General features: G+C 35.0%; 1 protein-coding gene across 1 annotated transcript in view; it reads right to left on the reverse strand.

Annotated features, from left to right (window-relative positions):
- Window positions 1-297: 297 nt before the first annotated feature.
- LOC128660587 (inter-alpha-trypsin inhibitor heavy chain H3) overlaps window positions 298-16,170 on the reverse strand; it is a 180,008-nt gene continuing 164,135 nt past the window's right edge. Inside the window, exons 18-21 of the mRNA XM_053714517.1 lie at window positions 7,581-7,788; window positions 6,686-6,858; window positions 2,247-2,358; window positions 298-672 (exon numbers count right to left, since the gene is read on the reverse strand). Coding sequence (XP_053570492.1) covers window positions 528-672; window positions 2,247-2,358; window positions 6,686-6,858; window positions 7,581-7,788 — 638 coding nt within the window. The 3' untranslated portion in view covers window positions 298-527. The remainder of the gene's footprint in view (window positions 673-2,246; window positions 2,359-6,685; window positions 6,859-7,580; window positions 7,789-16,170) is intronic.

Consider the following 16,170-nt stretch of genomic DNA (forward strand, 5'->3'; position numbering starts at 1 on the left):
TAAATCCCACATCTAAACACCCCTAATCTTCTGCCTCCGACATCACGCCACCTACATAATTTTATAAACCCCTAATCTACCGCTCCCGACATCACCGCCACCAAAATAAATGTATTAACCCCTAATCTGCCGCTCCCGATATCGCCATCACTATAATAAAGTTATTAACCCCTATTCCGCTGCAGCCCAACATCGCCCACACTAAGTTTTTGGAATATGGGAAATTTGATTTATCAGTAATATGTACCATGACAGTTTTATGTCTCCTTACACATTACAATTAAGTTACACAGAAGCTTCTTGATATAATGTTTTATTAGAGACAAACATATTTATTTCACGGGGCTTAAGCATTTCTGTAAACAGCAATTCAGGTAAGAAATAAGTGATGATATCACCTGAATTTACATTTTATGATTTAGAATTATGGCTCCTATGAAATAGTAAGTGTGAGAAAGAAAAGGAACAAGCAGATATAGCTTAATTCTATAAGTAACATGAATTCTGGTTTATCATAGGACCATATCTTATATTAATTGAATGCTGAATATGCTTGGAACAATGTAGTCTGTGTAATTTCCATCAATCAGACCCTCTCCATTATAGTGAATGAACCAACAGGGCACTTTACTGCCGTTCCTGAGATCTTTTCTGTAATCCTTTTGTATACCCCTAAAATACAGTAAATGGAAGATAAGTGGTTGCATTTATTAAATCATGAACCATAATAAGAGAATACAAACTTTAAGCAGCACAAACTTGGAATGTATATTAAATTATCAAATAATTTCAAAGGCAATATCTATCTATCTATCTATCTATCTATCTATCATATATCTTTTTATCTATCTATCTATCTATCTATCTATTATCTATCCATATTATATTATACATGTGCAAAGGCAAACATTTATTTTCAGCAAAAGCATTTGTCACATTATCTTTCGGGGATATATTTTTCAGAGCAAATGTCCATGGACTGGAGCCTCAGTACAAGCGGGCAGTGTAGTCACCTGTAGCAGGCACATGGTCATATATGGAGAGCAGTTTTACAACCTGGAGCAGCAACAGCACAAGTGGTCACATGGACAGTCTTGGCCCCAGGACATGTCTGCACCGTGCTACTGTTGCCAGAGGTTAATGGCATTAAGAAACAGGTGGAATTAGTTGTTGTGGTTGCTGCTCTCATTGCTGTTTTCCTATAAGCCTTTTCTGTGTATTGTAACAGGGCTGCATGTTACTACACAATTCTTGCAATATGGAGACAGGCACGTTATTGGGTACTGTTCTGCTGTACTGTGGTCGAAAAGTCAAAAGTGACAGCACAGTTAAAATTAACAAAATGTATTCAAGGGTCATATCCCCACTAAAAATAACAGCAAAGTTTCGGACCTAACTAATCCTTACTCATTAGCACTGCTTAGGACTAAAACGTCATTTGTTATTTTTAGCGGGTTCCCTTATAAAAGTGATGTTATGTTTAACTGTACTATGACTATTGACATTTTATGGCTTTATAGAGTGGAGTTGCTGACACTCCCAGTGATAAGCACTTGTGCACAAATGTCAGGTTCACCCACTGAAAACAACAGATAATAGCACAAGCAGTAATATTTATGTTATAAATAATAAAGTTGAAGAATAAATATATATTTTAGTCTACTATATTTTACTTTAATATGCACTTATTTATATTGCACATTTTTCTTTTTGTTTTACAGCTTATTATTATACAAAATAGCAGTGGGATTATTTAATTTAATAAAGTAATTTACACATCTGGAGCTGACATGTTGCTTTACCCATTCCAGTGAATGATCTACTTAAAGGGACAGTAAAGTCAAAATTAAAGTTTCATGATTTGGATAGAGCATGCAAATTTAAACAACTTTCCAATTTACTTCTGTTATCAAATGTGCTTTGTTCTCTTGGTATCTTTTATTGAAAAGTAAAACTAGGTAAGTTAATAAGAACTCAGAAGTGTGCACGTGTCTTTAGTACTCTATGGCAGCAATGTTTTGCAACATTGTATAACATGCCATTGAGTACTAAAGACACGTGCACACACCTGAGCCTACCTAGTTTTACTCTTCAATAAAAAATATCAGGAGAACAAAGCAAATTTGTTACCAGAAGTAAATTGGAAAGTTGTTTAAAATTGTGTGCTCTATCTGAATCATGAAAGTTTAATTTTGACTTTACTGTCCCTTTAATAATGATACGTCTTTTGTGTATTATTTCCATACCTTGTCACTGTCAGCAGCTTATTTTTTACAATCATTGAAGCATCAGGTTTTGCAGAATCTGATGTTTTATGAATGTTAAAAACTTCATAGTCAATGCCATGAAAAAATTGTCCTGAAAAAGAAAAGATGTTTATTTATACTTATATTGTATTTGTGTATTTTACATTATTAATAGGACAGTAAGAACCTTGTAATTAGATTTTTTTTCTTCATTTGTCAAATAAATATAAATAACATACATAAAAATGTGAAAAGAATCTGAACAATATTAAAACACATTAATTCCTGGTTTGCTGCAATTGTTTTTCAGTGGTCAAATTCCACCCCCAGTTTCCTTCTTTTGAGGAGTCAGTCTGGACCTGTTAGTGTCAAACAAATCTCAATTGTTTGGCTTTATCAGAAGTAATAAAACAACACACTGCTAACCATAGCATATATGTGGCAAGGTTAGGCTGTTGAAAACTTGCCATATGATCTCTCACTTTTCAGGAATCCGCAATTTTCATATTTAAATAAGGAGAAAAATAAATAATGAAAGTACATTGCAAAGTTGGTTGACTATGCATAATTAAGCATTTTATATTACCATTGTAAAGTTTACTGATCATTTAATGTAATCAATATCTATGTGATCAAACATAACAATGTGTTATTGATAAAAGGAATGAATGGCTGGTTAAAGGTTTGTTTAACTTGTATAAAGATTTTAAGACTGCAAAAATATAGCTGTATTTTTCCCTACAGCTAGATAAGACAATTAAAATAATAAAATATAAAAAAAATGTTTTTGATGGAAGACTTAATTGATGTTTGAATATAGTAGGATGATAAATAAAGGCCAACATTGCAATAGTGACAATATTTTGTTCTAATTTAGATTTCTGATTCAGAAAGTTCCTGAGTCTGTTAAGAATGTTCCAATCCAGCTCAGATAATATTTACATATTCTGCATATATTTATCCGCCACACATCAAATTAAAGTTGATTTTTTAGTTGCTGCTTGAGGGGTTCAGAGTTGTGGAAGTCAAATTGAGTTGTTGTTAGTTATTTGCAGTTAATTGCAATTAAGGGTTGGTAGATAAATTATTTCATATTGGTAATGGTCTCATTTAGATTGTAAAGTATTTCCCAAAAGCAGGAGATTTTTTAGTGCTAACAGACACCTAGATTACAAGTTTTGCGCTATAGAGGGTGCAAAACGAACTCAATAAAAGTTGCGTTATTTCACCCTCCATAGCTTTGCCATTACAAGTTTTTGAAAAGCAGGCTTTTGCGTGCTATATGGTTGCGTTGAGCTCCATAACGCACAAAATCAAATCGCTGCTTTGACGTGCTCGTGCACGCTTTCCCCTTAGACAACAATGGGGAGAGAGTGTTAGAAAAAAAACCTGAAGCGCGGAATAAAAAGCTCCGTAACGCAGCCCCATTGATGTCTATGGGGAAAAAAGTAACGTTTAAACCTAACATAAACCCCATGTCTAAACACCCCTAATCTGCTGCCCCCAACATCACTGCCACCTACATAATGTTATTAATCCCTAATCTGCCTCCCCCGATATCGCCGCCACCAAAATAAATCTATTAACCCCTAATCTGCCGCTCCGATATCACCACCACTATACTAAAGTTATTAACCCCTATTCCCCCCGCACCCCAACATCACCCACACTATAATAAATCTATTAACCCCTATTGCGCCGCTCCCCGACATCGCCGCCACTAAATAAAGTTATCAACCCCTAAACCTCTGGCCTCCCACATAACTACCACTAAATAAACCTATTAACCCCTAAACAGCCAGCCCCCCACATCCCAACAACCTAAACTATATGAACCCCTAAACCTAACCTTAACCCTAACGTAACCCTAACTGTAACCCTAACCATAACACCCCCTAACTTCAACATAATTAAAATAGAGCTAAATTAAAGTTACAATTATTAACTAAATAATACCTATTTAAAACTAAATACATACTTACCTGTGAAATAAAACCTAAGGTAGCTACAAAATAACTAATAGTTATATTGTAGCTAGCTTAGGTTTTATTTTTATTTCACAGGTAAGATTGAATTTTTTTAACTAGGTAGACTAGTTAGTAAATAGTTATTAATGTTTTACTAATTACCTAGTTAAAATAAATACAAACTTACCTGTGAGTAACAAACAAAATTATTCAAAACAATAAAAATTATTCCTATTCGAATACCTTGTTTAAAACAAAAAAAACACCCCAAAATAAAAAAACCCTAATCTATAATAAACTACCAAGGGCCCTTAAAAGGGCCTTTTGTAGGAGATTGCCCTAAAGAAAATCAGCTCTTTTTTTTACAAAAGAAAAACAAACACCCCCTAACAGTATACAACCCCCCCCCCAAACCCACAAAATAAAAATAAAGTAAAACCTAATCTACACATTGCCCTGAAAAGGGAATTTGTATGGGCATTGCCCTTAAAATGGCATTCAGCTTTTTTGCTGCCCATTAAAAATAAAAAAATCGCTATTCTAAAAAAAAAAAAATAACACCCCCCCAAAAAAAAATTACATAAAATAACAAATTATCCAAAATATTAAAAATGAATACTATTCTAATACCCCGTTTTAAAAAAAAACACCCAAAAATAAAAGAACCCAAATCTATAATTAACTACCAATAGCCATTAAAAGGGTCATTTGTAGGGCATTGCCCTAAAGTAATCAGCTCTTTTTCTAAAAATAAAAACAAACTCCCCCTAACATTACGAAACCCCACCCCCCAAACCCACTAAATAAAAAACCTAACTAAAAAACCTAATCTACGCATTCAGCTCTTTTTCTCTTTTAAGAAATGCCCAAACCCTAATCTAAAAAAAAAAAAACACTCCATAAAACTTAAGAAAAAAACCCATCTTCATCCATCGCGGGAACGGCATCTTCTTCATCCCTGCGGAGGCAAATCGGTCGATGTGCGGAGGTCCAGGAGGAAGTCCATCCATCCAATGTAGAGGTCCTCTTTAATCGAACATCCGTCACGCACTGAGGATTCAAATGCAAGGTACCGCTTTTATACTGGGGGTACCATTGCATTTCTATTGGCTGAAAAATTAAATTAGTCAATAGGAATTAGAGCTGCTAAAATCCTATTGGCTGTTCAAATCAGCCAATAGGATTTAAGCAGCTCTCATTCCTATTGGCTAATTCAAATCAGTCAATAGGAATGAGAGCTGCTTAAATCCTATCCTATAAAAGGGGTATCTTGCATTTGAATCCTCAGTGTGCGGCGGACGATCGCATGAAGAGGACCTCCACGTCAGATCAATGGACTTCCGTCTGGACCTTCGCCTTGGACCTACACCTCCGTGCATCGACCACTCTGCCTCCGCAGGGATGAAGAAGTTGCCGGTCCCGAAATGGATGAAGATGGATCCGCCTGGATGAAGATTGAGCCACCTAGATGAAGATGGAGCCACCAGGATGAAGATCATACAAGTGGGACTTCAGCAACTGTGAATATTTAAAGAGGGGTTAGTGTTTTTTTGGGGTGGGTTTTTTTTTAGATTAGGGTTTGGGCATTTCTTAAAAGAGCTGAATGCCCTTTTAAGGGCAAGAAAAAGAATTGAATGTCCTATGTAAGGGCAATGCCCATACAAATGTCCTCTTCAGGGCAATGGGTAGATTAGGTTTTTTTTAGAGTCAGGTTTTTTATTTTGGGGGGTTGGTTTGGTGGTGGGTTTTACTGTTGGGGGGTCTGTATTTTTTTTAGGAAAAATAGCTGATTTATTTAGGGCAATGCCCTACAAAAGGCCCTTTTAAGGGCTATTGGTAGTTTATTGTAGGCTAGGGGGTGTTTTTAATTTAGATAATTTTGGATAATTTTTTGTTATTTTTCGTAATTTAGTGTTTGTTATTTTTTGCACTATAGTATTTTTCTATTTTTTGTAATTGTAGATTTAATTTTTTTAGTAGGATTAGTTTTTTTTAATGTGTAATTTAATTAATTTAATTGATAGCTATTTTAGTCTAATAGTAATGTTAGTTTAAACTTAGTTTTTTTTTAATTTCACAGGTAAGTTTTTATTTATTTTAAGATAGGGATCTTGTAATCTTAATTTAAATGTCCATGCTGATACTAACTTTATTTGGTACAGGAATTTAGATGATTTTTTGACCAATTTTACATTTAATATTTATGTATAATATCTTATAACTCACACTATCTATTATATTTTTCTAATACATTTTAAATGGAATTTTTAACTAAAGTTTTTTTTTGTGGCAAATCTCACCGTAACAGTTATGTGGCACACACTACATGACACACTACAAGGGATATACATAATATTTATCTAATAGGTGCTGCAAGTATCTCCAGGGGTTTATATCACACAAGAGAAATAATACTAGCAGGTAAACTGAGAAGCATTTCCTAAGTAAAATACGGCTTTTACACTTGCTTACCCAGTAGTCCATGTGCTTTCTGTGAAAACATATGGTTGTCCAAGGTATAAAATCCCAAGAAATCCTTGTGCAGAGGATGATTTATCCAAACCTTATGTAGAATAATTACAAATGTTCCTCCTTCTCCCATAGAAATTAGCATGTTCTTTTTCTTGTTGATCAACACATTTAGGCTAAAACAGTCACATAGAAAATAAAAAAATGGTTGTTAATACACAGTATCAATTCTCTTGGTAGAGTTCTATAATATTTCATATGTATGTTTAGGTTTACATCATTATAAACATTTTTATATGGGGGCTCTATTTGTGAGGAAAACAAAATATGCCTATTGTAAGGTCTGTTTGACCCCTTGACAAGTAATAAACACTGGTATCTATATTAAATAAATACTGATGGTATATCTTAATAGTATAAATGAATACTGAGGTTTTAGTACAAAGTAGGTATGGGATAAAAAAATAATTGTTTTGTCCCGTACGCTTATGTAAATGTCTGCAACCTACTGTACATAAGCATATGAGGACAATTATTTTAATGTTAACAAGTGAGCAATTCACCATAATGTCAAGGTTCTATACTTTTATATTTTTGTCTCAGACAGTACGTCTCACTCTTTAACACTGATTTATCCATTCCATTGTTTTATATAGCATATTTGTATGTTTGCCTTTGTGTTTTATTTATTGGTAAATTATTATTCTTATTTAGTCCTTATAAGAGGAGAATAGCTGGGATAAGCTATAAAATAGAAATATGAGTATTTCTTCTTTATTTTTTTCCTTAAGATAGTAGCCTTTAGAATAAACATTTAAATGGAACAGCTAATTTTGAGTCTCTTTATTTATATTTACATTGGTCAGCAATTGTCATTTTCAAATAAAAATGTATTTACCTTCCCTCACTGAGAGATGAGGTTTTAAGCCAAGAGAAAGACATCTTCTTTTTGCCTTTTTTAATGGTGATCAACCGAGTACTCACTTCTATTTGCAAATCCATTTCTTTATTAATAATACCAAGCTTTCCAAAGTAGGTTTCATTTGATGACAAGGAAGAGTTATTTGTTTTCTTGTTTCCAATAAGTTCCCCATTTACTGCAATACCTAAAAAGATACAGATGACAGTAAAAAGATGCAGTTGAAACTATTATGGATGAAGATTATGGGTTTTATTACATGAACTTATAATGTCTTCTTATACTGGATTCATAAAAGTACTGAAACTATAAAGTATGAATCCCCCTATATCACAACATTGTATCTGCATAGAAGATGATCAAAAGAGATTGTGTTTTTGTGACCGGGTTTTTTAGGTGATTCCCCTTTATACACTCTAAATCCAAAGACGTTCATAACAGTGCATTTCATAGTGCTCTTGTCTAAATTATTGAACTCTTATATCGTATTTCACCTTCGTGAACGAGTGTTCAATAATTTAGGAGCAAGCAATGCATTGTCATGAATGGTTTTGGACTTAGCATGCATAAAGGGGCATTCAGATGGTTTAGCAGTTGTGAGGACGAAATTAGTTTGCAATAAGCACCTTTTGAACTCACAATTGCGTAATCCTGCTTTAAAGGCTGGTTATGAAAACACCTGTGGTGTTAGGGTCAATCATAACAGTGCAAGTGTGACTTAGAAACAAACATTTACAAAAAGAGATTGTAGATGCTGGGGTCCTGATGTCACTTTTTCTGCAGATCCCCTAATTTGTATAGGATATCACATATTTATATGTAAATGTACGTATACATATGTACATGTGTGCCGTGGCCACTGCAGATAGCCTATACAGTAGTGAAGAATGGAGCTTTAATGAATCGACACCATGGCCCATATTTATCAAGATTTGTCGGACCTGATCCAACAGTGCGAATCAGGTCCGACAGACCTCGCTCAATACGGCGAGCAATACGGTCACCGTATTCAGCATTGCACCAGCAGCTCACAAGAGCTGCTAGTGCAACGCCGCCCCCTGCAGACTCGCGGCCAATAGGCCGCCAGCAGGGGGTGTCAATCAACCCAATCGTACTCGATCTGGTTAATTTCCGTCGATGTCTGTCCGCCTGCTCAGAGCAGGCGGACAGGTTATGGAGCAGCGGTCTGTGTGACCGCTGCTTCATAACTGCTGTTTCTGGCGAGCCCGATAAAAGCTTGATAAATATACCCCCATGTATGTTAAAATAATTCTGCAGTGTCTCCTGTGGCCATTTCTTGCACATGTGCAATATAAAATAATGACTCCAAGTAGTCTTAGAATAATTGCAAAGATGTCCAAAAAGTCATTTCAGAGCTTTATCAAGTGACTTAAGGCTTCGAATTTGAGAAGTCCAAACTGGTCTCTAAAAGGTGTTGAAAAGTCTCTTGAAATTGGATTGTGACTGCCGAGAACTTTTTGGCCCCATAGTAAAAATAGGGCTTCTGACCTAAATATTCTAGTAACTTCCTCCGTATATATAATATAGGCCTTGGCGGCATTCAAAATATAAAATTTAAGGAGTTCCGTTCATGTATTTAGCATGGTGCCAATTTAGATATGCTACCATAGTTTATCTCTTCCACCCTCCTCAGTTTAGCAAATATTCTGCACAACATGAGCTCTGAACTACCTAGAAGATAGCCTTAGCCCTATTATAACCCTTTTCTAACGGGATGGTCTACACGCCATCGGCGGCTTCTCATATAAGCCTTAGTTACAATTTTGAGGATAATTTCCTCTGCTTATCAATTTCGGCCATATAAGCCGTTATTATATATAACACCTAACACTACCTCTGTAGTAAAACAGGCACATGTCCCACATGGTCTATTACTCACACATAAATCTATTCGGTAAGCATGCTTGTTAAAGTACTGGTTTCTCATACAAAATTAAGATTATGATCTCTAGGTCCTAGAATGTACACGTACGGGACTCCCTCTATAGGACTCATATTAGGTGTTTCTAACCACTAGACCCCTCCTATCGATCTTATGATTATAGTGTAACCCTCCTCCCTCTTCAAGTAGTTTAAGGGCTCTGAAATTGTAGTAGAACCATTCTCTTCTAGACTAGTAAACCAGATTTAGCACCCCCACATCAATACCCCTGTCCTATGTTCTACAACATAACCCCCCCTAGGATGCAAATAGAACCCTTTGACCCCTCCCTCCAGCTTCCATCGTTATACCAAGCCTCGCTCCATAGATACACATAACTCATAAGATGCTTCCCATGGCTCTCTGTTTTAGTCGTTGCTCCCTATACATTTATAGCATACACGGTTCTATAAATAAGCCCAAAATGCAGCCCTGTCAAGGTTGGCTCCGCCCTCCCCTCTTTCTCCTCCCCCTCCCCTCACCCTCATAATTCGAGTGGCTCTTTCCCACTGCAATCCCTCTTCTTTCCTGTTCACTACGGCCTGCCTGTGGCCATTCTACATCCTGACCCCCACAGCACTGTAGAAATGTCTACTATATTCATGTTATAGGTGTGGGGATCAGATCTCAATTATTAAAACATAAAATGAAGTTTCACCTCAGCTCGCCCAAGCTTATATTTGACAACTTTCTAGACACTACATAGGTTTTCTCTTGTTAAAGCGGGTCTTTTTGTACTACTACCGTTATAATTATCTCTATGTGCCCTAAAATTTATGACTCAACTAGATACCTAGAACAGTTACTTCCCTACCAGCCACATAGCTACATTGTGTGTCATAATATTATGTTTTGTACTCTAATGTTAACCTTATGAATGGGCAAATGTTGTTTTACGTATTCATTTTGTTTTTTGAAACTTCAATAAAAAAATAAAAAAAAAAATAAAAAAAAAATAGGGCTTCTATCAAGGAGAGGAAAACATGATCACAGGTATAGGAAACAATCAAAAATACGCTATTGTAATCGAGTCAAAACAAAAAGTTGCCTTTTCAGAAAAAAAAATGGTAAAGGCCCCAACCAATGGTTCTTATAGTTTACATAAAATATTCTTTACTACACGCGCAATTTCTATAAAAAAAATTATATATATTATTTGTTGCTGAAACTCGTGCTGTATTTGCTAACTCTTATAATATGTTAGTGAGCTATTTGTTAGTAACAGGATACATTTCTTGCAAAATGGATTTTACATTTGGGGCCGATTTATCAGTGCTTGAACTGATAATAAGCTGGAATCTCATGTCAAATTAGAAGCAAGGTGATCCACCGTAGTTAACAAAGCGTCAAGATTTGTCAAATGTTGAAATGTGTGACGTAATATATGCTCCCGCAATATCAATCCAACGCAGATCGATGTTTGTGTTATTTGAGCAGAATACTGATCATCCGCCGTCATATTCGACTCTATTTGACCCTCTTGCCAATTCATCAAATATTAAACAGGTACGCTTGTGTCTATTCCTACACAGTGTACCTATCGTTCAAACCGCCACCCTTGAGGCCGCAAATGCCATAGGAATCAATGGGAGTCTAAAAAAACTCAGAAAGGTTATGTTCGATGCTGCAAAACAATTAAGCATATTAGATAATAAAAGTAAATTAGGGAGATGTTACCCTACTTATGGATTATGTTACATATTTGTCTCTCAATACAAAGCAATGCAAAGTATTGCTCCAAATTTGGTGCACTAGTAGATATAGGGATACAAATGAAATAAATACATTACTACTAACGCATGTAATACAAGTCCACTTCGCATCCTAAGCAACTCACAAACTGGTAAAGTTTTCTACAACTTCTTATTGGTAAATGCATAATCAGGTGATTGATGAAATTAGCGAATCTGATTGAAATATACATTCTCTACTATCACTAACAAATCAAATTGCTTTATACTTGAGTCATTGATCACTCATCAGAACTTGTAAGTGCCATTTGTTACATTGTGTATTATACTTTGAAAGTATGTTTATGTGAAATTAGTATTTAAGATAAACATTGATGATGACATTAGGCCACACAGTGTAATATTTCTGACAATGATTTTAATAATCGAATGATATTTGATTCAATATAATCTTAAAATCAAAGGGATAACATTAAACTGTCATGAATCAAATACTGCATAAATTGAAATTACCTCTTTACTGTCATGCCATTTTCAGTGTTTTTCTTCCTTCTCTTGAATTTTGTTTTCATTAAGAAATGTTATCTTAAATGCCAGCCCATTTTTTAACACATGTGTAGGGGTAGTGTTTCAAACTAGACTGCAGCCAGGAAGGGTTGCAGAGAGAAAACTGGCCCAGCTCATTAAATATCCATTGATTGCAAATAAATACATATGGCACCCTGATTACATGCTATATTCACAATTATTCTTGCTCAGAATAATTATGTATTTATACTATATACATATAGTGGTATAAATAAACACAGAGATATGAAAGACAACATTGTTTACAAGAACAAAAAAGAAATTTAGGGACATGTAAATATGTTTGCAAAAGACATAACACACACATATATATATATCATATATAAGTATGTGCAAATATATATATGTACAAATTCTAGCATTAATAATCATTTAAATAAAATAAAAGATCATGAGATAGGCATATCATAATGTCTAGAAATACAAATGCACATTATTTTATGTGAAAATATCATATAGTATATCAGATTTTTTGCATAACAAATAAATAAAACAATAACTTTCTATGAGATATTATTGTTTGGTCAGGTATAAATCTAGCTATTTCTTGGACATTAACAGAAAAATAAAAGATTAGCTTTAGAGAAATGTGCTTGTTCATGGACAGTAATGAAATGGTATAAATAAGGTTGGAAAAAACAGAATATCCGCATCATTGATGACTCAGTCCGATGTTCATTGTGCCGTACTTGAGGCGCGTATTTTTGACAGACTTTTTAATAAATAAGGCCACTGTATGTAGATTCTCGGCGGCGATGTCTGGCAAGCGTATTGATTCCAGTGAATGCGTCAAGATTGACACAATGAAAAATAGGCCCCTTGGTGTTATTCTTCAATATTGACACAATAAACTTAGATGCTACAGTGGCTGAAGAGTTTGCTACCTGGTAGTGGCAACAAAAATCAGAGGCTTTTGTTAACTTCTTTAGCATCTAGACATAAACCATATTGAAAGTAAAAAAAAAAAATGGTTCTAAATCTTACCATCCAGTAAGGAGGAAATGCTTAAATTTAAAGAATTTAGGGGTCAATTTATGTTTTTACAATATTTGTAAGGTGTATGGTGCTTTTGTTTAAATACACTTGCACTTGCACTTTAAGATTCTGATTGTGTAAACATGAGGAAATTTATATGTTTAAGGCTTTTAATAAACCAGAGCAAAAGGAAATAAATTAAATTGCCAAAGGAAATAACGAACATCATTAAAAAGTGATTAATTATTGATAACTATCGGATATATTACAGTATGGTTTTTGTTATGCTCCCACAAGCGTTTTCTGCCTTGCTAGCCTTACCAATCCTTATGTTATTAAAATAATATTTAATAACATAAGGATTGGTGAGGCTAGCAAGGCTGAAAACGCTTGCGGGAGCATAACAAAAATCATACCACACTTGCGCTTTAGCTAGCGCAACACTTGTAATATAGCCGTATATTAGGCCAGATTAAAAGTGGCGCATGGCAAGCTATTTCACATTTTCACTTGTGCGCAAACACCACCTGAAGTAAACTTTTAATATGCGCGGAGTAGCACGTGTATTACTAGTTGAAAGTAGATTGAATATGCGCAAGCGAAAGCCAACACAAGCTAACATCAGGACTTCAGATACCGTGACCAAACTAACTCTCCCTGCAGACTTTAATGGAGAGCACAATTTTAAATAAAAAATCCAACAATGTGTTATCACATAGGATAAAATATTATTTTTAGTTTTTAATATTTAATTTTATATATGTATGATGTTAAAATGATAATAAATAAATATATATCTATTCCTATATATCTATATGAATATATGTAAATATATATATATATATATATATATATACACAGTACTGTGCAAAAGTCTTGCCACCATTAGATCTGTTTTTTTAGCAATTATATAATGACCATATATAATTGTTTCTCAGCCTCTTTATCAAGTTTTAATTCATCATGCCATTCCTTCTGGAAAGCGCCTGATTGGGAATGGTTTTATATTTCAGCATGATAATGATCCCAAACACACTGCTAATGCAGTAAAATCATATTTGGAGAGAAAAACAGCTGCTAAAACACTGACTCCAGAGTCCACACCTGAATATTATAGAGGCAGTAAGGGATCACCTGGACAGAGAAATAAATAAAAAAACAACTTAAATCTAAAGGAGAACTCTGGGAAGTACTGAAAGAAGCCTGGTATAATATACCAGAAGATTACTTCAGGACAGTCTCTCCAAAAGAGTTTAAGATGTGCTTAGTGCCAAAGGAGGTCACACTAAATATTGACCTTTTCCTGAAGAAGCCATTTTGTTCTGAAAATAATGAGGGGGGGGGGGATTTAATATTTTGTGGATATATTTCCTGTATTTTCTGTTTGTATCTTAATAAAGAGACTGAAAAATAAATATTGATGGTCATTAAAACTTTGCTAAAACAACAAATCTAATTGTGGCCTAAGACTTTTGCACCACACTATATATATATATATATATATATATATATATATATATATATATATATATATATATACGTGTATATATATATATAAATATATAGAGAGAAAATACTTAAATATATATATATATATATTGTATATATAAGAAAAAGTAAAGGTGGGTTAATCCAGCACTAACTATTAATGCACCTCTAATAAATAATTGAAAAGCTGTAAAAAACCACAGGGAGCCACCGGATCAGAACCAAAGAAACACAATTTATTATTAGATAAACAGTCTAAACAAGAAACTAAATCCTATATAGGTTAAATCACCAAAAAATATGAGTAATCCGAAAAACTAAGGAGATAATGGCCATATATAATATACCAGTATATATACAGGGAGTGCAGAATTATTAGGCAAGTTGTATTTTTGAGGATTAATTTTATTATTGAACAACAACCATGTTCTCAATGAACCCAAAAAACTCATTAATATCAAAGCTGAATAGTTTTGGAAGTAGTTTTTAGTTTGTTTTTAGTTATAGCTATTTTAGGGGGATATCTGTGTGTGCAGGTGACTATTACTGTGCATAATTATTAGGCAACTTAACAAAAAACAAATATATACCCATTTCAATTATTTATTTTTACCAGTGAAACCAATATAACATCTCAACATTCACAAATATACATTTCTGACATTCAAAAACAAAACAATAACAAATCAGTGACCAATATAGCCACCTTTCTTTGCAAGGACACTCAAAAGCCTGCCATCCATGGATTCTGTCAGTGTTTTGATCTGTTCACCATCAACATTGCGTGCAGCAGCAACCACAGCCTCCCAGACACTGTTCAGAGAGGTGTACTGTTTTCCCTCCTTGTAAATCTCACATTTGATGATGGACCACAGGTTCTCAATGGGGTTCAGATCAGGTGAACAAGGAGGCCATGTCATTAGATTTTCTTCTTTTATACCCTTTCTTGCCAGCCACGCTGTGGAGTACTTGGACGCGTGTGATGGAGCATTGTCCTGCATGAAAATCATGTTTTTCTTGAAGAATGCAGACTTCTTCCTGTACCACTGCTTGAAGAAGTTGTCTTCCAGAAACTGGCAGTAGGACTGGGAGTTGAGCTTGACTCCATCCTCAACCCGAAAAGGCCCCACAAACTCATCTTTGATGATACCAGCCCAAACCAGTACTCCACCTCCACCTTGCTGGCGTCTGAGTCGGACTGGAGCTCTCTGCCCTTTACCAATCCAGCCACGGGCCCATCCATTTGGCCCATCAAGACTCACTCTCATTTCATCAGTCCATAAAACCTTAGAAAAATCAGTCTTGAGATATTTCTTGGCCCAGTCTTGATGTTTCAGCGTGTGTGTCTTGTTCAGTGGTGGTCGTCTTTCAGCCTTTCTTACCTTGGCCATGTCTCTGAGTATTGCACACCTTGTGCTTTTGGGCACTCCAGTGATGTTGCAGCTCTGAAATATGGCCAAACTGGTGGCAAGTGGCATCTTGGCAGCTGCACGCTTGACTTTTCTCAGTTCATGGGCAGTTATTTTGCGCCTTGGTTTTTCCACACGCTTCTTGCGACCCTGTTGACTATTTTGAATGAAACACTTGATTGTTCGATGATCACGCTTCAGAAGCTTTGCAATTTTAAGAGTGCTGCATCCCTCTGCAAGATATCTCACTATTTTTGACTTTTCTGAGCCTGTCAAGTCCTTCTTTTGACCCATTTTGCCAAAGGAAAGGAAGTTGCCTAATAATTATACACACCTGATATAGGGTGTTGATGTCATTAGCCCACACCCCTTCTCATTACAGAGATGCACATCACCTAATGTGCTTAATTGGTAGTAGGCTTTCGAGCCTATACAGCTTGGAGTAAGACAACATGCATAAAGAGGATGATGTGGTC

This window comes from Bombina bombina, chromosome 5 (assembly GCF_027579735.1).
Source record: "Bombina bombina isolate aBomBom1 chromosome 5, aBomBom1.pri, whole genome shotgun sequence".
NCBI lineage: Eukaryota > Metazoa > Chordata > Amphibia > Anura > Bombinatoridae > Bombina > Bombina bombina.